General features: G+C 42.1%; 1 protein-coding gene and 1 long non-coding RNA gene across 2 annotated transcripts in view; one reads left to right on the top strand and one right to left on the bottom strand.

The window, feature by feature from the left end:
* LOC119492022 (melatonin receptor type 1B-B-like) overlaps window positions 1-23,114 on the bottom strand; it is a 75,322-nt gene extending 52,208 nt beyond the window's left edge. Inside the window, exon 1 of the mRNA XM_037776333.1 lies at window positions 22,432-23,114. Coding sequence (XP_037632261.1) covers window positions 22,432-22,627 — 196 coding nt within the window. The 5' untranslated portion in view covers window positions 22,628-23,114. The remainder of the gene's footprint in view (window positions 1-22,431) is intronic.
* Window positions 4,216-4,788, top strand: LOC119492023. The gene is made up of 2 exons (XR_005207701.1): window positions 4,216-4,495; window positions 4,582-4,788. It is a non-coding gene; the product is annotated as an uncharacterized LOC119492023 (long non-coding RNA).
* Window positions 23,115-26,190: the final 3,076 nt, after the last annotated feature.

Below are 26,190 nucleotides of genomic sequence, written 5' to 3'. Positions count from 1 at the left end.
GTCTGTCATGACAATAGAACTGTACTGAAGGCCTTTCCTTTACTCGGGTGACTCTTTACAGCCATCTGAAGACAGCAGGTATCTGTTAAATCTACAGTATCTGGAGTGATGAAGTGGCCTTCAGTACAGTACTATTGTCATGACAGACAGAGCTTTATTCTGTCTGGCTGGCATTAATGTCATAATAGCTTGTTGAAAAATCAGCATTATCATGATGTAGAACTACTCGGCTACAGCCTTCCTAATGAAGTGAAGGGATCAGGTGGAAGTGTCAGGTGTGTTGAAAGGAGTAGCCACATAGTGCTTCTCACCTGCAGACATAAAGAAACAGCCCATAGTGAGGGTGTGAGAGAGAAAATTGTCAATTACATGAGAGATCTGAATAACATCTGTAGAGACCCTCCCTGTTGTATAACATCTGTAGAGACCCTCCCTGTAATTTATCACACACTTTTTGGATAAAAGACATTCATGTGTTAATGAAAAGAACAAAACAAAAAAATATCTATGTATGTATTTATTTGTGTATTTATTTAGCCTATCTATCTTCTACTGTTACCTAGATTCTGAGCTTAAATAATGTTACACTTTTATAGAATGACCACACTATCTTCTTGGCTTTTATTTTGACATGTTTGCCTTCACTTCCTGGTCACGTGACTGCCGTTCTCAGCTCTTCGATTCAAAACAGAAAATGATAGAAAGAAACTTGAAGAAACTAAATCGGATCGTTTTTTTAATTTGTTTTTTTCGTTTTTCGTTTGGAAACAAAAAACAAACAGAGCACCATGTGATTCCTTTTTTCGTTTGTGGTTTAAAACGAAAAAAACGAAAAACCCACGTGACTTCCGTTCTTCAATTCAAAATGAATAATGAGAAAAGGAATTCGCAAAAACAAACAAACGGCCCGGTTTGGGTTCGTTTTTCATTTTTTGATTCAGAAACGAAAAACGAGAAAACGGACGTTTCTCGTTTTTGGTTTAAAACGAAAAAATAAAAAACCTTTTTTCCTTTCTGAATTCCAAAGGAAAAACGGAATATCCGATGATACCCAGACCGTGGTGGTGTTATCAGGAGGACACACAGCTGCTGTAGGTGGTAAGAGACAGAAAAGATGAGGCTTATTATAAATAATGAACTACTTTACTTGACTGTGTACTAGACATATCAGCTAACATAATGTTTTTTCAGTAAAGTAAAGTTTGAGTTTACCACTGAGATCCATCTGCCTCCAGACAAACATCATATTTACCTGAGTGGACTGCTTTTGCACTGCACAAACACTCGTATTTCACAAATGATTATTACTTAATTAGCTACTTCCTACTGCAATGAAGACACTGTTTACCTAACAAAGTTCTAATTAATGTTTAAATATCAAAGTAAAGTATGAATGGCCTAGAATGGCTCTTTTCAGAATGTCTTACATCATATTATTGGACTTATCTTGCTGATACATTAACATTCTATATAAGCACTTGATATGTTATTTAATCTTCTAATTCATCTAAAAGTAGCTATAGCTGTAGCAGCAATTAGAGCTGTCAGATAAATAATGTAGTAAAAAGTACAATATTTGCCTTTGAAATAAAGTGGAGTATAAAAAAGCAGAACATTTAAATACTATGAAATATAACTGTGGACTATCTGACTGGTGTTCGGCTACACTATATTAGACTGCAGGGCTGAATTATGAAGTCAGATCAGTCTCAATATTAATGAATGCACATACAAGGATTCACAAATGTATTTTTTTTTAATTTATATATAAATGACTCTCCACAAATATTTTTTAATTCACACAAAAGTAGTTATCATTGTACATTAATGTAAAAAAAACAGAAAAAAATAAAAATAAATATTCACAGATATATTTCTGATGCACACACAAATATTTCTTGTTTTAAATACATGTATTATAAATCAACAAGTACATGTATTTGCAAATTTCATCCAAAACATATTTGGATGTTGTTGAACCGGCATTTACAAACTGCTTGTCAAGTTTGAACTTCACTGCATTTGTTTGGGGATTTTGAGTCTCCCCTGATATTGCACAATACACAAATGCATTTTTTTTGTTATCTGTTGCCAATCAGATGTCTTCCTCCTTTTCAGCCAATCACATGACTTGCGGGAAGAGCTGCTGCTATTCTGCCTCTGACTACTGACTTCTAAAGGCTAACAGTAGGTAGAACTAGACAGGCAGGGAGGATTGCTTTTGTTCCTCGCTCCGTAGGTAAGCTGCAGCTGAAGGCTGAACAGCGGTTTGTTTTTTCATCATTAAATTCACATCTGGGAACTTTTGTGGTGATAAATCTACTGTATAGATTTTGGATATTGACAGTTTTATGAAAATTGATGGTAAATCATTTGCTCCAACATTTAAGAGTTTAGAAGCTGTAATGGCAATTTTCATATCTGCAGTTAACACTGTACCTTTAGACAATCTCAGGGCCTCACATGTTCAACTTTGTCACCATAAGACAGTGACCTGACATTTTAGTTCTCTGTAACTGCAAACAACAGATTGCTGAAATACTTGTTATCTCTTGTGATGCTCTGTTGTCTGCTGTGTGCGCATTGATACACTTTCTATCCTTCTCTTCTTTTCTTCTTTGCACTTATCTGTGTGTTATGCTTTAGTATGTATAAATAATGACTACTCTTTGTTATCGGGGCTCACTTGCCACAGTCCACAACAGGTGGCTGTGCTCGTGAGTCCATCTGCAGATGCTTTTCTTATTAATGTATGCTTTTTTATTAAATTCACTGAAAGACAAGTTGTTACCTTGGTTTGTGTCTTGTTTTAACAGAAACTGACACCACAAAGCTCCACAAGACTGTGAGCAGACGAACCCCACCGACCTCCCCCTGGTTCTCCGGCGGAAGAGCAGAACACAGTGGAGCTTGCTGGAGGCTGCTTAGTGACTGTGGGAGAGAGCCAGGCAGCTGAGAGTCAAGCAAGGGCCCGCACAGCATGTTGGACAACCAGAGGGAGTGTTGGTGGACTGTGGCGTCCATGCAGTCCTCCAATGTCCACGTATCCCTGGATGTCGAGCCTCCAACATGCTCTGTGGGCCCTGCCTCTCCTCTCACCCGTTAGAACTGCCTCTCCAGCCCCGGTAAAGCCTCCACATTTTTTACAAACAAAACAAATATGAAGAGTTTATTTTAGACTTGTCTATAAGACACAGTTTTCATTCATTCATTACCCGTAACCACATATCCAATTCGGGGTAGCCTATCCCAGCTGACATTGGGTGAGGGCAGGGGGGTACACCCTGGACTCCAGACTATCACAGGGCTGACACATAGAGACAGACAACCATTAAAACTGGCTTTTCTAAAATAAGCAAAGGTGAAACTATATTCTGTTATATTGCGGCAGCGGCGCCAACAAAATCAGAGACGTCAGCAGTTGGTATGGAAAGAATTGCAGCATCAGTAAAGTGTTAATCCCACTGTTATAATGACATGATACAAGACACAAGACCCTGTCTTTGAAAGGTCTGAATGAGACGGCAGAGGAGGAGAGACAGGTGATCAGAGAGAGGAGAGGACGGGAGATGGAGATACAGAGACAGGTGATCAGAATGGGGAGAGGACTGGAGATGGCGAGACAGAGACAGGCGATCAGAGAGGGGAGAGGATGGGAGATGGAGAGACAGAGACAGGTGATCAGAATGGGGAGAGGACTGGAGATGGCGAGACAGAGACAGGCGATCAGAGAGGGGAGAGGATGGGAGATGGAGAGACAGAGACAGGTGATCAGAGAGGGGAAAGGACAGGAGATGGAGAGACAGAGACAGGTGACTCGCTTCTCTTCTGTCCTGTCTCCTCAGTCTCCATCTTTCAATGTCTCTACCGTTGTATCTGTGTAACTCAGCCGAGCTAGCCAACCTGGTGACATCACAGACTAGAGTACTGAAAGATAAATGCTGACATTTGTCATGTTTGTTATGTAATTGTTGATTAGAATGGACATCCATTTAGAAAATCAGCTTAACTTGGATGACTGCTTTATTTCCACTTTAAATGTTGAATGCCACAACAGTAATATAACAACTACATGATGCAGCCATATCACCAGCTGAACATTTCTCAATGGATGGAGAGACTGAGGATGAAACAGAGGAGCAAAGGAGATGAAAAAGCCAAGATGAGAACAGGGGAAAAGAAGAAGAATCTGCATAGAGGGGAATGTTTCAGAAGGAAATGGGGGGGAAAGAAGGAGTGAGGGAAGATTCACAAGAGGGAGGACAGGAGAGAAGGAGGAACAGCTAAAATAGGTGTCAGGCCCTCTGCCTCATCCTAGCCAGCAGGCCCTCTCTCTCTCTCTCTCTGTGTGTGTGTGTGTGCTGTGCTTGATTGCAGAAGTAGAGATTGGTGTGCAGGGGTTGTGCTGCAGCTGCAAACCGTCATCAATCTACTCTACTACAAATACTGGTCTTCAACTTCACCCCGCTGCCAGATCGTAGACTCTGTTCCCACAGTCAGTCTAGTTCAATTCTGTATTCTGAAAATCTCTTGTCTGTTCTTCTATGATATATTCTCATACCTGTTTTCCTCTGCCTACAGCAGCACTCGGCCCAATTCCTGCCTCCATTCCACTAGCACACATCTCTGGATCTCTGGACTCAGCACTCAGCTCTGGATCTCTGGATCTCTAGATCTCTGGATCTCTGGATCTCCTTCCCCACTCTGCCTGCAAACTCACCTGCCTTGCTCTACCCAGTTCTCGCCATCATAAATTAAGTATTGTAAATAAATTATTTCAATGAAGCTTATGCGTAAATTCAGACAGGAAGACTAGGGGTGCAAGCTCATTCATTCTCATTCATTCTGGTTCTCTCTCTCTCATGGGCTATATGTCAGCTGATTATGGGCGTCTCTCTTTTCAGTGACCAATCAGAGCTTGCCATATCTCCCTCAACCAATAACATGCTGCTGTCAAAAGTTTAAAAACCATTCTCCTCTATGAGTTTTCAGTGTCAACATTCAGCACTAACGGACGCGACCCTTCACCTCCAGATTCATCACATCAGAGTAATCCTGCTCCACTTCATTCATCGGATCTGCATCAGTCTTCACCACCACCACCAGTGTCTACACCCGGGGGGAATATTTCTACATCCTACTACAGCTTCACTTCCCCTTTATTATTTCACATCGGGTCTAAATCGCCAAAGACTGTTACTATTCATAATTTGTGCACTTTATAATAAATCATCATTCAATTCATACGAGTCTTTCCTGATTGAATTGCATCTATTACCTGCCTCAGTTTCTGTGTTCTGCACTTGGGTTCACTAAATTAGCCATTTTGTTGTTACAAAAGGAGGAGGAAGGGAATAGGAGAGGGGGGCATATGTGGCACAAGAGAGGGAGAATGTGAGAGAGAGAGAGAGAGATTAACAAGTCATCTGAAGGAGATCTCTCTCTGGGGGGCAACATTGAATGGAAGCTCTCTCTCTCTCACATCTACAGGGGCCAATGCAAAGGCAGATTAAGGTTATATAATCTGACGGAGAGAAGATTGAATGCTTCTTGTTTTAGTGCTGTATGTGTGACCTGAAGAAAACACTGATCTGAGCTAAGCAGACTCTCAAAAGCAACACAAGCAGCAGTTGTATCAATTATAGATGCTTGCCGACAGCCTCTCAGGTATTAATAGAAGGATACTCTGTCAATTCCTTCTGATGCTTAATATAGACTGTGCTGGTTCTTTCACAGTGAGGGCAGAGGGAAGGAGAGCAAGACTGATGGGGTTTAGGGATACACTGCTGCTGTTGCAGAATCCTCATTACAGTCTTTAATTTTGCAAGTGGGGGAGTCAAGGAGGGTAAACCCTGCTGAGGGTAAACCCTTTAGTTTTTGAGTAGGTTGGAAAAATGACACTGCCAGTGTAGTTACGATACAGCGAACGCAGCCCATGAAACTGCTGCATTGGAAAAAAAAAATGGAAATAACGAAATTTTGGAAGAGTTTTTATTTTTTAAACTACATTTTGGTCTTGTTTTTTGATCAACAACATTGCATGTTGATATAGTCACAGTTGGTGTATAATGAGGTCGGTCCCATTTCTGCATCATCTCAACATCATATCTTAGTCATGGAAAAAAAGCTTGTTGACGAACATATCTAGCCATAATTTCCATTAAAAAAATTAACACTGTTCCGCACAAAGAAAATGTGTGAACAGATATTCAAAAATATTCAAATTAGAATAGAATATAAACATTAACATATTCAAAAAATACAACAAACTATATACAAGCAGCGCAATAAATATATACAGTTATATCATATATACATATACTGTACAGTATATGTATATATATATATATACACACACATACTTACATACATACTTACATACATGAATACAAAATATAATTTATAATAATATATAATATTACAGCCGCAAGCGGCAGTTGGCGGGTTCAAGCTTTTTTTGCTCAAGGTAATCTTGTGGACATATCTTGTAAATTTCGAGATGATGGGCCAAATGGTTGTTGACTTAAGTCTGATTATGTGTTGAGCTACTCCGTTTTGAAATTCATTGGTCATTATCTTTGAAATGCAATGATATATCAACAAGCTTTGTGCAACTTTTGATGAGCTTGGTCCAATATAATGATCCACCGAAAATTTGGTATCGGAAGAGTGGTTTAGGAGAAGATGTCAAAAATGTATTATTCAAAAAAAATCAAAATGGTGGAAAATCTAGTTGGCGGACGTTAGTGGTCCAAGAGGCTTTTTTGTAGAGCCCATTCAGCTGGACCAGTGTGTCAAATTGCAAGTCAATCGGCCTTTAGGTGTGAGGGGGCCAGCCTTTAAACTTTTCACTCTTTTGGCTGTCAGTGATAGTTTCATGTCTCTAGCTCGTTACAGCTCAAAGCAAATTAAGCAAAGGCATAATATAGCATAAAATGCTAAATAGGCCACGCCCACATGCACCAATCAATATGACACTTCAGATCTTGGTTAATATTTGCCCCCAGAGCAAGTGCACCAAATTTGGTGAAATTCTGTGAGCCAGGTTTTGAGGTTCAAGTTTTTGGTTTTGTGGCGCCCCCAATGGGTTAAGCTAAAACAGCTTTGGTACGTCTATTCCCAAACACGGATTTATGATGATTGGATGGTCAATGAATTACAGTGATTTCCTGCTAAGCCCCGCCCTCTTAAAGTTCATTGGTCAACAGCTTCATAACGAAATAAGATATCAACAAGCTTTATGCAACTGTTGATGAGCCTGGTCCAATAATGATCCACAGAAAATTTGGTATCAAATTGAGCTCACTGCTCCTTTAATTTTTCCCTTTAATCTAGTTTAGAGATAGTTTAGTACTGACAATCCACCAGGTTGGATGTGTCGCTTAGGTTCTGTTTACACCGGTCTGTTTACACCGGTCTGTTGATTTCAGACTACCGTGCGCGCGTGCATGAACGTGCGGTACACTTAAGGGTCTGAAATATGGTCACCCTAACATAACCTAAAGGTAAATTGCTAATGAGCTGGTCACTTGAATTATAACACAACATGAGCATTAGCCTGAGATATCGTCATTGTAGGACCTTCAATACTAATCACAACAGAGTTACATTCAGAGCAGCCTACACATCTGAGAGTCTACTGTTAGCAACCGTTAGCGCGTTAGCATGTGGCTAGTGGACTTTATGCTAACAAAAAGAACACATTACAACATCAGTGTAAACTCAAGTCACCAAGTGTAACACTCTACTCACATGTTGCTGAAGACACACATGCCTGGATGGTTTATAGGTCTGGGTATCATCGGATAATCCGTAATTCCTTTCGAATTCAAAAACGAAAAAACTATTTTTTGTTTCAAACGAAAAACAAAAAACGGATACAACCCGGGCCATTTTTGTTTTTTGCTAATTCCTTTTATCATTACTCATTTATGATTGAAGAACAGGAGTCACGTGGGTTTCTTGTTTTTTCGTTTAAACCAAAAATGAAAAATGAAATCATGTGGTGCTCTGTTAGTTTTTTGTTTCTAAACGAAAAATGAAAAAAACAAATGAAAAAAACAATCCAGTTTTAGTTTCTTCAAGTTTCTTTCTGTCATTTTCTCTTTTTGAATCGAAGAGCGGAGAACTGCAGGAACGTGACCCGGAAGTGAAGGCAGACATGTCAAAATAAAAGTCAAAAAGATAGTTTGGTCATTCTATAAATGTGTAACATTATTAAAGCACAGGATCGAGGTAACAGTAGAAGATAAATAGGCTATATAAATCCATACTGTACTTAAAAAGCCTAATTAATTATATATCCTAGACACATGCACTGTGCCAAAATCATGGAAATTCTCAATAATTAGGCCTGTGCTAAAAAAGCCAGGCGCAAGTATGCCAAATGATCTTCGGCCTATCGCAATAACCTCCATATTGTGTAAAACCATGGAACGAGTTCTTGCCAGCCACCTGACCAGCACAGTGGCGACTTAGCTAGATCTGCTCCAGTTCGCTTAAAATAAGAGCGACAGAGTCCCAGACAACGCTGTGCTGACTGCTTAACACAGTCCACAAAACACCTGATGCATCATAAGGTTATGCCAGAGCTTTATTTGTGGATTTTAGCTCAGCTTTTAACTCAATGAAGACGCATATTCTCCTGAAAAGGCTCCTTGATCTCAACATCAACACAGGGTTAGTTGTGTGGATCAGAGGGTCTGTGTCAGGGAGAACATGTCAGACGTGCTGCCCACAAGGCTGTGTTCTTTCCCCTGTGCTATTCTCTCTTTTTACTAATGAATTTATGATCAATGAGAAACATTTGAGACTGTTTAAGTAAGCGGATGACATGGACTTAGTTGGCCTTTTACAGGAAACAGAGCCACTGGGTGAAGCTGTCTATCTGGCCCACACTACAGCCCTTCAGACATGGTGTCACACTAGCCAGCTAGAAATCAATGTGGCCGAGACGAAAGAATTAATCATGTACTGCACAAAACAACATCTGATCACAGAGCCAGTTTCACTTGATGGCCAACATGTTGAAACTGTGGAACACTTTAAATACCTTGGTACAGTCCTGGACACCCAGGTGAGCTTCTCTGAAAATACAGAGTATATTTTCAAGAGATGCTCACAGCAACTTTATCTTCTAAGGAAATTTAGTGGCCTCGGTGTCAGCCAGCAGATTTTAGAATTAGTGTACAAAACTATTGTTGAGAGTGTTTTAACCTTTAACCTTCCTGCCTGGTAAGGTCACCTACACTGTAGATAGAAGAATAAACTGTCTAGGATTGTGTCAATGGCAGGCAAAATAGCTGGTAAACCCCAAAAGCCCTCGACTCACCTTTTATTTACAGAAAGGACGAGGAAGAAAGCGAGGAGTATCCTGGCAGATAGCTCCCATCCTCTCTTCAGCCAGTCGGGAGGCGCTATAGAGTCCCTCTGGACACTCAAAATGTGTTTAAAAAGTCTTTCATCCCAAACGCCATCAATATTCTTAAATCAACACAGTGACTGAGCAGATCTGAGCCACAGACACTGACATGAACTGTTTTTAATGTGTAACATAACCTGTCTCTGTTTTTTACTAACTGCTGTCTGGTTTTTAATGTCTGTTGTTTTCTGTGTTTTGTGAGCCAAAGACAAATTTCCACCCTGGTGGACAATAAAGTTTGATTGTATTGTATTGATCAGATCATATTGAGGGGCCGTCAGCTTTACAATTCAGTTTGGAGGGAGATTCGGTATCAGTGAAGTCAGTGCATTTTATGAGTAGGCCTTCTGTGACGTTACCCACCGTAGGGGTCAGAGGTCACCACTCCTTAATCCCTAAGGATTTTCTTTTCAGTCAAATTTTCAATTTTGATGCATTTATAGATGAAAAGTCAAGTCAATAAACATGGTCAATGATAGATAAGTATGGTTGATCAGCATGTTTGCCAACCTTCAGACATCATAGTCTAAAATGATGATTAATCAGCCTGAGTTCACTAAAAAACTGAAATCACTAACTTTCTGTATTCTGTTTGGTGGTTTATGATGCTTTTCAATCATTTCTAGCCTATTTGGTAGTTTATGTAATTTAGTTAATTTGTTCGACATCATGATAATCCTGATTTTTCAACCAACGATTATGACATTAATGCTAGCTAGACAGAATGAAGCTCTGTCTGTCATGACAATAGAACTGTACTGTTCTATTTACATGGAGATACAGAGCTAACATGGTAGCATACATGCTACCATGTAGCTACATGCTACCGCTATGTGACGGTGTGTAAACCCAGTGAACATCAGGGTGGAAAATAGAAGATGTGAAACAGTAGTCAGTTCATTATTTCTGGTAAAAGACACCTGATAAACGTAGTAAAGTAATCAGAGTAATGGTATATTATTTACTGTAGAAGCTGTCTCTGTGTTACCATGACTACAGACCACCGGAGCTTACCGGAGCTTAGCTTGCCATAGCTTACCGTAGCTGAAAGATTTTATCGTGTACCATGTCAACATAACTGCAGGTGGGATGATTACAAATGCTGTGAATAATTAATATTGTCATCTGTCTACTCAAATAAAGTTTGACTGTGAAACAGAAATGTGTTGTGTTGCTTACAGTCACTATTTACTACCTGTACTCTTCTACATGCATGACATCAAATTAATGTTTCATATCACCTGCTTAAACAGTGTAATTACATAAAGCCTTTGTGAAAGAACATGTTATATTTATCTCAGATGATGGGAGTTTCTGCTGGTTCTTGCAGACTAACAGAAGTATGAGCAGACTTTGCTTATAGTTACGAGGCGGAGGAGAGAGAGAGTCACTCTGTGGGCGGGGTCACCTAGCTGGAGGTTCTCCTCTGGTTCTAACAGGAAACCCTTGTATAGCATGAAATTTGTCCCCGACGTCACCAGTGTAAGGAAAAGCTGCTCAGCGATTTTTAGACCCATTTCTGGACAGATGGAGCAGGAGAAAAAGAGAGAGGATGGTCTTTTATAATACTATGGTGACCTGTAGACACACTGGGAACAGATATTGATGTTTAAAAGACATGGAAAAGTGCATTTTGCATAATAGGTGACCTTTAAGGATTCACTCAGACCACCCAAGTGGGTTGGATATACTGTATATCCTCCGCCAATATGATGTGTAAAATCGGTGTTCCCCATCAAGACTCAAATTATGATGGGCTATACTCATATTAAGCAGTACATGTTGATAGAGGAGAATTGACCAGTGCCAGCATGACCTTAAAACTTTTCTTTTGCCACTGGTGAAAATACAGAGAGCTTCAGCACACAGCCTTGGTCATTAAAAGAGGAGTAAAGTGGAGAATGACCTTGCCAGTACGGCTGTAAGAAGGGAAAAGAAGCAAGAAGCAAGGATGGAGATATAGTCCATAAAGAGGATGAGCCGAGAGACTGCCAGACAGAGGCAGAGAGGAAATCCATTAAGGGAGCATGGCAGGCAGAGAAAGAGGGAGTTGTTACAGAAATTACAAATAACAAAAAACTGGCAAAGCCATGAATCAAAACAGATTCTGGGACTTATGATAGAAATTGAATAACAATGGAAAAAGAAAGTGATTCCAAGAAAAAAGAAAAAGAGAATATCTGAAGATGTCATGAGTAAAAAGCAAAAAAGTCAAATCTTTGCTCACTGGAAAATAACTGATAACAAGGTAATTAGAGCCTGATACCTGATACCTGATATCTGGAGTATAAAACGTATAAAAGCCCTCCACAGCCTTATTCATATTTTCTTTGGACCCTCTCCTTGACTCAGTAAACAATAATGCAACACCTTCCTCCTGTCAAAATACTATCATGTTGTCATTGATAACTAAAAGTGCATACAGAATTTAAGAAATTTACCAATTTAATCTGTAATGTGTTAGTGTAATAATAATCACACAATAGAAGTGGAACTTGGACAAACATCAAATGGTTGAACCTGTTCATTGTCTATTCCATCCATTCTTGAACCTGGCTCTGTCACTGTGGCTTTGTTACATTTTGTTGACACATATGACTGTATTGTAGTTCTGCTGTCTGTTAAAGGGTTAGGGTTAGGGTTAGGGTTAGGGTTTAACATGTTGTAACATCTGGCGGCATCTAGCAGAGAGGTTGTACATACATCTCGTGGTCCAAGCATGCTGGAGAACTACGGTGGCCGATGTGAAAACTTGAATGGCCAGAGCTGGTGTAAGAGTAGCACAAGACATTTGGAGACTAGCAGAGCCAGTGTGGAGAGTGTCTGTATATGAGAAGTGCATGGTGAAGCAAAAGAGAGAGAGCAGTGGCAAATATGTGTGATGGTGTGTGATGGCCCCATATTCCTGGTCCTGGCCTTGGTCCTGCTAGGTACTGTGTCTGTATGTGTGTGTGTGTGTGTGTGCGTGTGTTTTGTAGGTCCTAATTGGATGGATGGAGGTGCCATCATGTCCACTGGGAGCACCTGGCTAGTGTTCCTCAGCTATTTAACCACTGCCTGCTCGGATGCCAGTGTGCCGGTCTCTCTTCGACATGCTGATCGTTTCTTTGTTTTGATTCTCTTTGTTTTACACTGACAATATACACCTCACATTACCCACTGCATTCATGCATCCTCACATTACCCACTGCATTCATGCATCCTCACATTACCCACTGCATTCATGTATCCTCACATTACCCACTGCATTCATGCATCCTCACATTACCCACTGCATTCATGTATCCTCACATTACCCACTGCATTCATGCATCCTCACATTACCCACTGCATTCATGTATCCTCACATTATCCACTGCATTCATGCATCCTCACATTACCCACTGTATTCATGCATCCCCACATTACGCACTACATTCATGCACCTCACACAGCACTGATTCTGACTTTCACGCCTCATCGTTATTTCTACTTGTAAGCTTACTTTAATAAATTTAAGTTGATTTTTGCTAAAGCTTGGTGTGCATCTCCCTTCTTTGTTGCGGCCCACGAGCTGGTTGTAACGTGTGAGGTGAAGTGAACTAGTGGAGCAGAAGACAGAGTTAGTTTAGCTCTGAGAATATCGGTGAATGTTCAGTGAAAGTTGCACTATTTTGTAGAAATATGTTTTACTATAGAGCTCCCTAATCTTGCTGTTTAACGCTTACGGACAAGCCAGACAGGCCACATGAGCAGAGCGTGACGGCTGCCTTGCTGAACTACTGCGTCTCTCATGTGTGGGACACCAGCAGCGTTTCTGTTGATGAGCTGCTGCTGCTGCTTCTATCTACATCGAGGTTGCCTGTCATAATGGTCATTTAATTTAATTTAAAATCTAATTTATATTTATTTGAGACATAAAAAGGTTAAGAAGCGTGTGCTCATTTGTAAATAATAGTAATAATCCACAATTAAATCCTGGTACTTTATTCATTCATGGAACCGTGCAAGTCACTGGATTTTCTACAACACTGTCCTTTAAATATTTTAGAATAAAAGCCTTGTGTTTACAAATGAAGGAATTCATCTAACCTTTAAGATTCACGTGGCCTCAATTGCTCGGTCGTGTCGATTTGCCCTGTACAACATCAGGAAGATCAGACCCTACCTGTCAGAGCATGCAACACAACTCCTGAGACGGGCTCTTGTAATGTCACAGCGCAACTGGTCTTCAACCGACCCAAAACAGCACACGTCACTCTATCCCTCATATCCCTCCACTGGCTCACAGTTGCCGCTCGCATCAAATTCAAAAACCTGTTGCTCACTGTGGGCCCACCCCCCGCAGGGATAGGCATAGGGGTCGGTTGCAATGGCAGCCGGGCGGCAGGCAAAGGCGGGGATCTAGGTGTGCTGATCCCTGGTAACGCAGACTGGCCTGAACCCGACCAGCACGTCCTCCGTAGAGGAGGCAGAGTTTGAAGACTCAGGGAAAGGCTTGTCCATATTCTTGGCAGAGGTCGCTGTGGTAGTCAGAAAGCTCCTCAGCGACAAGGCGCCGGGGGTGGATGAGATTCACCCTGAGATGGTGAAGGCTCTGGACATTGTTGGTCTGTCTTGGCTGACACGCCTTTTCAGTGTCGCGGGGAGGTCGGGGACAGTGCCTGTGGACTGGCAGACCTGGGTGGTGGTTCATTCCCATTTTGAAATAGCCTCTTAAAACTCTCCAGTTAATCCAGAATGCACGTGTACTGACAAAAACTAGAAAAAGAGATCATATTACTCCTGTATTAGCTTCTCTGCACTGGCTCCCTGTAAAATAAAGAATAGAATTTAAAATCGTCCTCCTCACCTACAAAGCGCTAAAAGGTCAGGCCCCATCATATCTTAAAGAGCTCATAGTACCCTATTACCCCACTAGAGCACTGCGCTTCCAGAATGCAGGGTTACTTGATGTCACCTGGATTGTGGCTGCATCTGCTGCCGCGTCCGCTGCCTGCTTGACACCAACTTAACTTGACATTAATTAATTCCGTCTGTACGAGGGACTACCAACACTTAGTGACAAAGTGGCAGCCTAGAGAATGAGACTTCTCGGTCACTGCCAAAGACATCAAGAACTTCCAGCAAGCATGCTGGTGCTGCGGGAACCAACGCACGGACATCGATCACAGGGACGTCCCACAACAACATACATGGACGTACTGAGGAGAGATGCTGGACAGTGCTGGCGAGCTAGCCAGATGTATGGTGGACTGAGACAGCTGGATGCTCCGCTTGAAAGCCCGTCTGAGGACGACCCAATCAATCAAACATCAATTCCGATAGTTGTATTATCACTCTTTTACATCCACTACTATCAGTTTTGTGTTATTAGTCCTACTTGTAATAGTAATAGCTGGGCTATTATTGTGGCTGCTTACCTCTCTCTCTCTCTCTCTCTCTCTCTCTCTCTCTCTCTCTCGCTCTCTCTCTTCTATCTATCCCCCCAGAGGGATAGACAAACAAACTTTTGCTGATCTTTATTTTTGCAGCATTTATTCATCTGTGGGAAAGGGTGTTACTGATGGCCGCCCACCCTGAGCCCGGTTCTGCTCCAGGTTTCTTCCCAGTAATCGGGGAGTTTTTCCTGGCCACAGCGCGCTTGGTGGATCTTGTTGGGTCTCTAAACTATGGTGTACGGTCTAAGACCTGCTCTATATATAAAGCGTCTTGAGATAACTTCTGTTGTGATTTGACGCTATACAAAAATAAATTGAATTGAATTAAAAAGGGGCACGGATATTGCGCTCCAACTATCGGGGTATCACACTCCTCAGCCTCCCCGGGAAACTTTATTCCAGGGTGCTGTAAAGGAGACTCTGACCGAGAGTTGAACCTCAGATCCAGGAGGAGCAATGCGGATTCCGTCCTGGCCGTGGAACAGTGGACCAGCTCTTTAGCCTTGCGGGGCTGCTGGAGGGGTCATGGGAGTTTGCCTACTAGTCTACATGTGCTTTGTTGACTTGTAAAAGGCTTACAACTGTGTCCCCCCGGAAATCCTGTGGGGGGTACTGCAGATTATGTGAAATGGCCCCCAAAGTGTAAAATGTAAAATTTTGGTGGAAAAATTAGGCGTGCAGTAGTTTTCTTTCTAATGTGTCCAGAGCTTCCACATTTCAGGGACCCTTTCTGCTGCCAACAAAGGGGACGTGCAGCAAATTTGAGCTCTATTGCTCCTCAGGAGCCCGAGCAGCAGCCTAATCTAAAACCCATAACTTTTGAATGCAAGTGAATTTGAAATGGACAAAATGTCCACTTAATATACCGTTATATTGCCGACTTCGTCTCACTTTGGGGGCCATTCTGGGCTCTTACTAGTGACCTCAAGTTGGGTCACTAGTTTGTCACTCTGTGCCGCTCGAGGCCACAGTGTCTGCAGGTCAATCAGAGCAGGTTTTGATTTCCTATTCTGCAATTAGGCTCATACTCTGGTTGAGGCCTACAGTTTTGGTCTTGTTTAGGGAAGTGTGTTTTTGTAGACCCTTGGGAACCAGTTGGGACACTGTGCAAAAACATGGAAATATGTTCAAGTGTGGCAAACATGCCCTTGTTCCAATCTGTTTCTCTTCTTTACAACATCTATTTGTGGGTGTGAGAGGGTGTCACAGCCAAAATTTCAGCATCCTAGTACATTCCAGCACAAAGTTATTAAGTTCCTCTTTTCTTCATGTTTTCACATTAAAGCTGCAGTATGGAAAAAACAAACTTTTGCTGATCTTCATTTTTGCAGCATTTATTCATCTGTGGGAAAGGGTGTTACTGATGAATTTTCAGCCTCCTAGCACAAGGCACTGTGGCTATATAGCTACTGTCCACTTCAAATACCCGGGGCCCTGTAGTAAAGTATGTGAAGTGGACTTGATTTGTCCACTTCACATGACTTCAGGCCTCGGGTATGCTGAGTGGACAGTGGCTTTTGAAGATTCAAAAGGCCTTGTGCTAGGAGGCTGAAGATTCTCCAGTAACACCCTTTCCCACAGATGAATAAATGCTGCAAAAATGAAGAAGATCGGAACAAGTTTATTTTTTTCCATCTGCAACTTTAATGTGAAACGTGAAGAAAAGACAAACTTCATAACTTTGTGCTGGAATGTACTAGGATGCTGACATTTTGGCTGTGACACCATCTCACACACACACAAATGGATGTTGTGGAGATCCAGGAGTTAATTATGCTTCTGAAATATAGCTTAATTGGTTGTGCATTCTGATGCCACTGGATTGATTGAGAACTCAAGTGGGGTGATCTGATGCTTCAGAGAGGCCAGTGTGTGGCAGGTGATGTTAGAGGAGAGTGGACAGGACCGAGAGAAGGCTGGAGTGGACAGTGCTCTGTAAAAAGTAAGTTTTGTTTTTATTTTGTGTTGTTTAAAGGGACTATTTGTAACTTTGTACGCGCATAAATGTAGCGGGTCGTTACACATGCGCGCTCCCATATGGGCGTTCGCGTGTAGCCGCTGTACACTCCTCCTCTGCCTGCTCGCCTTCACTCAGACAGCTCAGCTCGCTCCACCTCCAGACGTGAACGCGCGCTCACTACACACTGCAGAAGAGTTAGTTTAGCTCTGAGAATATCTAGTGAATGCACAGGGGACGTTTGTGCAGAAATAACTGCTGCAGCTCCTCCAGACCAACAGAGGTTTTCCGTGTCTTGTGAAGTGACAGAGCTCTACAGAGATTTACGTAGGCTTCTCGTTACCGACCGGGTGCCGGTGTCTCCTCTGCTCTCTCCTGCTGCGGGCGGAGAGAGCAGAGGAGACTCGCTGCAGAGCGCCGCTGCTTCAGCCTGCACTTAGGCAGGAAAAGCCAACACTAGGATCAGATCTAAATCATGTTCATGGAGAGACCTTCGTCTGGTCAGCTAACATTACTGCCAAGCAGCTGAAATATAGAGTGATATTGTGGTTTTAGCTGACTTGTGTCGCCTCACTGTTTTGAGCCATGCTCGTTCAGGTATATTTAGAGCGAGCAAGCGCGAGCCCGACGCTGACTTTCGTTGATTTCACGGCCACAGGTGTCGCTGTTAAGAAACATTTCTGAAAGTTACAAATAGTCCCTTTAATTAATAATAATAATTAATTTGTTTTTATTGTGAATACCTTTGTCCAATGGCAATACCCGACAGTTGAGGACGGAGTTGCCCAATGGCAATACCCCAGCGATTAAGGATGGGGTTGTCCAATGGCAATACCCAAGGGAGCCTGCCATCTGGTGGATAGATGACAGATTGCACTGAGGATCCCTAAAATAAGTCAAGTTTGACATATTATAACTCCGCGGGGGGGGAGGGCCAGAGGTCCAGTTATCGGCCCCGTCAATCAGAGTGATGTCTAGTAATTTTTTGCTTTTTCCCTGATTTTTAGGACCTCTGGAAATATTTTTTAGGGAAAGGTTTAGACACAACTTTTCTCGGCGGGACCATAAGTACAGTTGTGAGCCGTTCTGCTCACGCAGGCAGTGTGGCTGCTCTAACCTGTTAACATGGGCACCGAAAAAAAACAACAGGTTCGGCAGCAGCCACGCGCTGCTGATGTTCCCTGTGTGTCCTGGACGTTAATGATCAGTTAACGAGGGTCAGCTATCAGTCAGAAAAAACATTGACTTGGCGCCACATACTTTTGGCTATGTAGTGTACCATAGTTTCTCAATTTACTGCTTCACACCCAAAAAGGGGGAAAAAGATGAAGGAGACAAAGACAGTGACAGAGATATATGCCGACAGAAACAGAGAGAGAGAGAGAGAGAGAGAGAGAGAGAGAGAGAGAATCCATGAAATGAGGCAGAGGCAGACACAGAGGGATATCAAGCTGTGCTGAAGGCATTCTCTCTCTCCCTTTCTCTGTTGATGACTTGTATGAAAGGTCTCTCACCCATTGTGCCTCAGGAGTCGCCTCTCTCCCTCTATACTGCTCTCTAATTGGCTCCTTTTCATTAGCTGTGGTATTTCTGAGACTCTTTGGCATATCAATGAGCACTACCCTCTCTGCTGATTGGCCACCTGGACCACAGGGGGCCTTTGATGGGTCATTGCATGCTTTACTGTATAACCTGTATTATTCACTGTCTGGGTGTAAAAACTGAGATTGGCTGACATTTGGCTGGGATTTACTGAATATGTACACAAACTTATGTAAGTGTTAAAGGAATACTCCACTGAAAATCTACATTTGATTCTCAGTATCAGGCCTGCAAACTCCTTTGAAAAAGGAGGGAGTTCAGAGAATAGGACCAAACATAAAGCTTAAAGGTTCTCTATATGACATTCAGAGCATTAATATAGTAACAAACAACTATTGTCTATAGGGGTGGGAAAAAAATTGTATTTCCATTTGCATTTTTTTTATGATTTTGAAATAGATTTTTTAGTGCCATAATGGTAATGGACTTGCATTTATATAGCGCTTTTCTAGTCTTCCGACCACTCAAAGCACTTTACACTACATGTCAGTATTCACCCAAGTGCCAACTTTGCCCATCAGGATCTAATCTAAATACTCATTCACACACCGATGGCTATGCCTTCGGGAGCAATTTGGGGTTAAGTGTCTTGCTCAAGGACACGTCGACATGTGACTTGGAGCAGCCGGGGATCGAACCACCAACCTTCCGATTGGTGGACAACCTGTCTACCCTCTGAGCCACAGCCGCCCACAACCAATGTATTTGCTTCATCTGAGTCTATGTGGAGGCAGCAGGAAGTTACCACTTTTATTGTTGTAGTCTGAAGTAAAATGACGTCATATCCCTTCAACCAAAACAATAAATCCAGCGTGGTAAACACTACACATCCAGTAAAGGATAGAAACACTTTGGGTTTCACACATTGACAGGAAAAGCAGAGCGAGACATCACGGTTAAAGCTGCTTGCTAACTCTGTCACGGACAGGAAACGTTATCGTATGGCAGTAACGTGCGGTGGAGCCGGCCGTCGCTCTCGTCTCCGTGGTCAAATGGGCCGACGCTACAACTGTAGAGCACCCATATACTGACATTTGTTCTCTGCATTCAGACCCGATGGAGCTGACCATGGATGGATAAAGAGAACGGAGCTGACGGGAGAGCTAGAGACCACCTTGGACAAGTTAGAGGAAGTAGACACGTGGGACTACGTCCGCTTTTCAAAATAAGGTGTTAACAAAGGGAACTGTATATACAAAGTACATCTATGGAAATAAGATTGATTGGATATATATTCACCAGAATGTATAAAACATTTCATGTCCCTTATACATTAAAAAGAAAATACCACTAATTTGTAAGGGAAATGTCTCCCAGCTTTCAGATGATGTACACCACTTCTATGTGACATCTACTGTTGACCTGCTATCACCCCCTAAACCCCCCCATTCAGCTATACCACATTATTTTATCCATCCACAGCCCTATGTGTATTCATTTTGTTGATTGGAATCAACATTTCTATGATCAAGGCCGTAAATTTGGGATACCCACTATAAAGAGAGGACATGTGAATTCATTGTAAGCTGCCATATTTGGATGAGAACACAGATCTAGGACTAGCAGGCTACAAATGGGAATTGATTAGGAGGCATCCAGGGATGTCACTACCCTGCTCCTGAACCTGATTATGTGTTGGAGCTGCACTGCAAACACTTCATAAATGTGCCTACTACTGAGTTACTGGAGAGCACAGATACAGTGAATCACACTGGAGCGCTCTGCAGGTTGAAACTTGAACTCTGTACATTGAAACTGTAGGCAAATAACATGATGTGGTGCAGAACATGTGCTTACGACAGTCTGACTGTGTGTTACCTGTGTAAGGGATGCAAACCATTCCCTTTTTGGCGAACGCCGCTATTTTCATGCCAATTTGGGTGACTTGTGTGAATCAAGGTTTTTTGGGATAGGGGGTGGGGGCGGACGAATCTCCTTAACAATTTCTACACAGTGTATTTCTGTCACGCTTATATGAGTGAACAGCACTGAGCTGGGTAACATGGTTGTTTACTGTCGTCTTGCTGGACCGTGGCTGACACTGAGTTTGTCTATGAACACACAACTCCCTGTACTGTATGGCTCATTTTAAGTGGCAAGTGGCAAGATCATATACTAAAACAACGGTAATCTGGCTGAATTCACATGCTAGATAATGTGGTCTAAATGACACCATCATTAGTTCAAAGTCTTATGTGTTGACAGCTTCAAGTATGGTGAAGTTTGTATTTAGTTAGTTAATGTAGTTTCTGTAATCATGAGTAACCATCTCTGGCACTGTCGTTACTCTTAATTCTTTTTACAGTTTATCTGCTACTTTTGTAATGTATTCATGTATTTCATTGTATTGGATTGTATCATGTTGCATTGTATTGCCTGCTGAAAAATATTGATAATGTTTGCCACTAATTTGTAATAACCTGCTCAGGGACTACAGATGGAAATTAGCACATGAGCTAACACTGGCACATTTATGTTGAGGTAGAAACAGAATTGTTGATTAATGTGCACTCTCCTGGGTAAACAAATAAATACAAGTTATCTTGTATGCACAAGATAATGAACTTGTTCCCACAAGATAGTAACTTGTGCGCAAAAGATAAAAAATATCCCCTTTGGGGACTTTATTAGGATACTGAAGACAAGATCATGTATCAGTAGCCGTGGCTCGGTGGGGTGTACTGAACTTTGCTGCTAGAGGGGCTTTAAACTTACAATTTTACAATATTCCACCAAAAAGGTCAAGGGCCTCTAACTATATGTTAAGGAACTTTTAACTGGTAACAAGTTGTCTCCATGACAACTGAGCCACAACAGATGTTGAGTTAAAAAGTATTTGTTTTTTTTTAAAGTTGAGATACATGAAATATTGGGCAAGAGAGAGAACATGCAACAAAGATCCCCAACCACAATCTGTATACGTCTCAGCCACTCAGCTAGCAGGATGCACCTTGTCAAATGAACTTTCACAATCAACTACAAACATGTCTGTGTGTTGACATTTATTCCCACAAATAGAAATACAATTCTGAGAGACACACTTTAAATAATAGGTGGATAGGAATTATAGAGCTCTATAAATCCTACAAAATAATGTTTGAACTCTGCACACTTTGTCCAGTCATTAAAAAGAGTTTTTGAATAATGTTCACATTTTAATGGTAACAGCCAGTGCAGAGCAACAAGGCAGTAGGCTCGTAAAATATCCCTCATGAATAAAACACAATATCTACACACATTGGTTAACACATTGGTTAACTTTGGACATTTAAAGATATTAACTTGAATTAATTCCCTGGTCCACAGTCAGTTAATCCATAGCCTAACCTTATCTCAAAAGAAGACCGAATGCAATTGCAGTAAGACTACAAAATACTTCAGTTTTGCAAGGATACTGTAAACAAGCTGTATTATTAACTTGGCTCATCTCTTAGCCTGTAGGCTATACTGTAGTCCAGAACTATGACATAACAATCAACACAAACCTTCAATCTGCTGAAGGATTTGCTCCACTGAACCTACAAACATTGGATTGAATAAGAAATAGATCCATTTACTACATTCACTAGTGGCGTGAGACAATGCTGGATGAGACAGAGACTCATTCAGTAAAGCAGTGAGGGAGCGGGATGAATTAAAACTCATTAATTTCTGCAGGAGCCACACAAATGTGTAGCCTAATGTCATTCATTCATTCTCTGCTGATTCCAATGTCTGCTCTTTGTAATGTCAGGTTGTCTTCAGGCAGCAGCAGGAAACCTTCACTGCCAACAGACTGAAGGTTCATTTGATTGTCGTGATTTGTGGTCGATAACAATAAAGCCCAGCTCACCTCTAGATGTCATTTCTCCACAGATGTGCGCTCCATGCTCCTCTCTCTCTCTCTCTCTCTCCCTCTCTCACCCCCCCTCTCTCTCTCTCTCTCCCTCTCTGTGTGTGTGTTGTTTACACACATGAAACTGTACATTGAAACTGTGCGCGCGCCAGTAGCCTATAAACCGTGCCTATAACAGTATCTTTCAGATTCTTACCCGCATTTCGTAGTTTACGGTTCCTAAGCACGGATACGATGACCAGCAGGTTCCCCAGGACATCCACCACAGTGGTGAAGATCAGCACGCTCGCCAGCGCCGTGATTGCCCATGCAGGGCGCGCTGCCCCCTGGCTCGGCTCCGGCCCGTGTTCCGTCCGGTTCTTCAACAGCAACTCATCCTCCGGCATGTCCATAGCCTGCCCGTCCCTCACACCCCACGGTCGGTGGGAGTGATCGCTGGCATGCTGCTTCACTGTAACAGCCACAAATGTCAGTTGTGCTCCTCAGTGGCCGCGACTTTTCTCTGCCCTGTCATTGCGTCCAGCCGCGTAACCTGCGCCAGAGTCCGGAGCCGCTCCGCTGCCCTGCTGCCAGTCCACCCGCAGCGGACCGCGGCCCGCCGAGACCCATAGACAGCCCAGGGACCCTGGATGCTGAATCCCCACACCTCCTCCTCCACCTATTCTTTCCCCTACTCTGTCTCACCAGACCTCATGCTCGTCTTCTCTGCCTCTCCAGACTCTGCCCCCCCCCTCCTCCCTTCTCTGTATACGGGACTGGAGGCAACTCTGTGAGCCCCATTTGACATTCTCTACTGGACTGCTACACGGCTTTTGTTCACTGTGGTGATGGTTTCACTTACAACACGCACACGCACGCACACATACACACACACACCCACACACACACACACACACACACACACACACACACACACTGTAGGCTGTGTGTGTCTTCCATTGCTAACTAAACAGCATTTGTCATTGAGCAGTACCTCACTAGGCCTGCTGTGCATTGCCCATATATGTTTTTGCAGCCAGACTTTATAATAAGGTCACAAATCATAGACCTACAGTAGGCTAAGTCATTTTTAATGAATGCATGAGTCATGATGATTTATTGCATGAATAAATGCAGGATGTATTGTATGTTATATTTGTTGAAAATATCTTTGCATTTCTACAGCAATCAATAAATCAAATACTCAGAAAAACAACGCGGTATCTGTGGCTGTCGCAGGCCTTTAATAAGCCTGTCCAATCATTTCATTCGGCACTATTACTACTGTGCACTCTGCCGGTGCACTCATTGCACGTCACCACAAGTCTCACCATTCACAAGCTGCTATCTTGACAGCTGACAACTAACAATAGACAAGTTCATTGTTTATGTTCATAATGAGAATTTTGGGGGGAGTGGCTTTGTAGTGAATGGAAGGACTGTCAGTATTGCCGACTTTAGATTTAGGGACTTTTGGAGCTATCCCATAATAACCTTTCAGCATACTGTAATTCAAGTGTTCTGAGAAAAAACTAGACTTCTGCTCCTCCTCATGGCTCTGTTTTCAGGCTTTAGAACATCTAGCCCGTGACGGGAGACTCAGAGAGAGAGAGCGTTCCTATTGGCTGTGCTCCGGCTGGTTGGCGGTGTTTGGTATTTCCTCAACTGATCTCAACATGGCTGCCGGGTCACAAACTTTCTCACTTTACAGCTAAACAGTACACTACAAGATGATTCTGAGAACATCTGAGGAGAGAAATAGTTATTAACGTAACAGAATATTGATTCATGTTTGATCAGCGCTGCATAGTTTGACCGTTTGATCAGAGTTCACGAGTGATTGACAGCTGCTCAGAGACTGAGAGCAGACTCCAGATCAGCTCTGATTGGTTGTTTTCCTCCGGTTTGTGAAATCTTGCAGAAGTTGTTATGAGCACCGGAGGACACCAGAGGACACCAGAGGCACATGATTGTTTTCAGATTACCTGTCTCAACTTTTTTTAATCATATTTGCTCCATTTCTACCCACTGCTGCTTTAATGAATGTTACTTCACAGTTACTCCATATTAATAGACAAATAAATAAATACACATATTAATTGATTAGCTGGATTCCAGTTACATGAAAGTTCATTTCAGACCCACGCATTGTCTCAGCCTCTCTGTAAGCAGAACAGTAGGATACCTATTCTCCTAGAAAGATGAGGCAATGTTTGTTTTTCAAACTGGTCGTTAGATGCAAACATGTAGAGACTATGTTGTTGCATGACCCAATGGTATTTATGTATGCCACTTTTACAACCTAGGAGGTGGAACATGAGTTTTTTTATTATACGTGGTTGTTATTGTTGAAAGAAGTGGAGCGTAGAATGACGCACTTAAACCAAAGCTATCTAGCAGGTGCCAGTTAACAAATTAGAGGAGAATGAGCCGACATATTTAAGCTAAACAGACGCGTCATAGACCGACCCGATAAACTGACAACTGAGTGTAAAAAAGATACATGAAGTCTTCATCATTACTTAACACAAGTAAGACGACTGGTTTCTTTTTGGTTTGTGCATGCAGAGATTTCACAGTTGTCTGTTTTGTTCCTGTTCTGCTGTTTATGAGTTCTTGTTTTTCATTCATAGTATGAAAATAAATTAATTCATATCAGTCTGTATAAGAAGTTGAAAGTATATTAAAAAAAGATCTAGAAATGATGATATGCCTTATTATTTACTCCTTAAAATAGCACAATGTTATCAAACCAAAATTGTACCCTGATAGAATTAAGACAAAGTTCTTTGTTTTGCTTCTGTTTTTACTGGTGGGGCTGAAGGGCCTTCAACAAACCATGATGCCACCATAATGCTACACCATGATGCTACTCCATGCTGAAGGGCCTTCAACAAACCATGATGCCACCATAATGCTACACCATGATGCTACACCATGATGCTATCTATCTATCCATCCATCCATCCATCCATCCATCCATCCATCCATCTATCTATCTATCTTTAACTGGAATTTTCCTGTACGTACATGATTAGTGAATATAAAATCTAAAGTACGCATGTTAATCAGTTCTGTCAAACATCTATCTATCTATCAAACATGATATTAAATATGAAGGTGCTGACTTTATACCAAAATCCAGACGTAAGCTGTTTGTAGTCACTTGAGAAACTGAAGTGAAGCCTCGACTGAATTCAGATTTTATCTAATTCTTTCTGTTTGTTACTAGCAAATATTCCTCTTTTATAATATACAGTATATATAATAGAAATGTCTGGTATTGGTTTTAATCATGGATGTATAAAGAGAACTGGATCCAGCGTCGGAGGCTCCCGTTCATTCATCTGAGAGTTGCTCAGTGGAGCATGAAGCCAAAATGGCTCGACTGCTGAGTGATAAAGTACCCGGATCATCCAGCACCTCGCGCCGGCTTCACTGCCGGCTTCACTCCTCGCACGGCTTTAGTCTGTTACAAATATCAACATTGCCAACAATCTGTATCTCATTACTCTGACAAATTGTCAACTTTCATTGATTTTTGGAATGACATGGAGGAACGACATGGAGGAGCAAGAAGGAGTGACATGGAGGAGTGACATGGAGGAGCGACATGGAGGAATGACATGGCGGAGCGACATGGAGGAGCGACGTGAAAGAGTGTAATGGAGGATCTACATGGAGAAGCGATGTGGAGGAGAGACATGGAGGAGCAATATTAAGGAGAGACATGGAGCAGAGACTTGGAGGAGCGACATGGAGGATGACATAGAGAAGAAATATGGAGGGGAAATATTGAGGAGCGACATTGAGGAGCACCATGGAGGAGCGCCATGGAGGAATGACATGGAGGAATGACATGGAGGAATGACATGGAGGAGCAAGAAGGAGTGACATAGAGGAGTGACATGGAGGAGCGACGTGGATTAGTGACATTGAGGATCTACATGGAGGAGAAACATTGAGGAGCAAGGAG

The sequence above is a fragment of the Sebastes umbrosus genome, chromosome 7 (assembly GCF_015220745.1).
Source record: "Sebastes umbrosus isolate fSebUmb1 chromosome 7, fSebUmb1.pri, whole genome shotgun sequence".
Classification (NCBI taxonomy): Eukaryota; Metazoa; Chordata; class Actinopteri; order Perciformes; family Sebastidae; genus Sebastes; species Sebastes umbrosus.
Note: the sequence above shows the minus strand (reverse complement) of the source record. Positions and strands in the feature narration are given on the sequence as shown.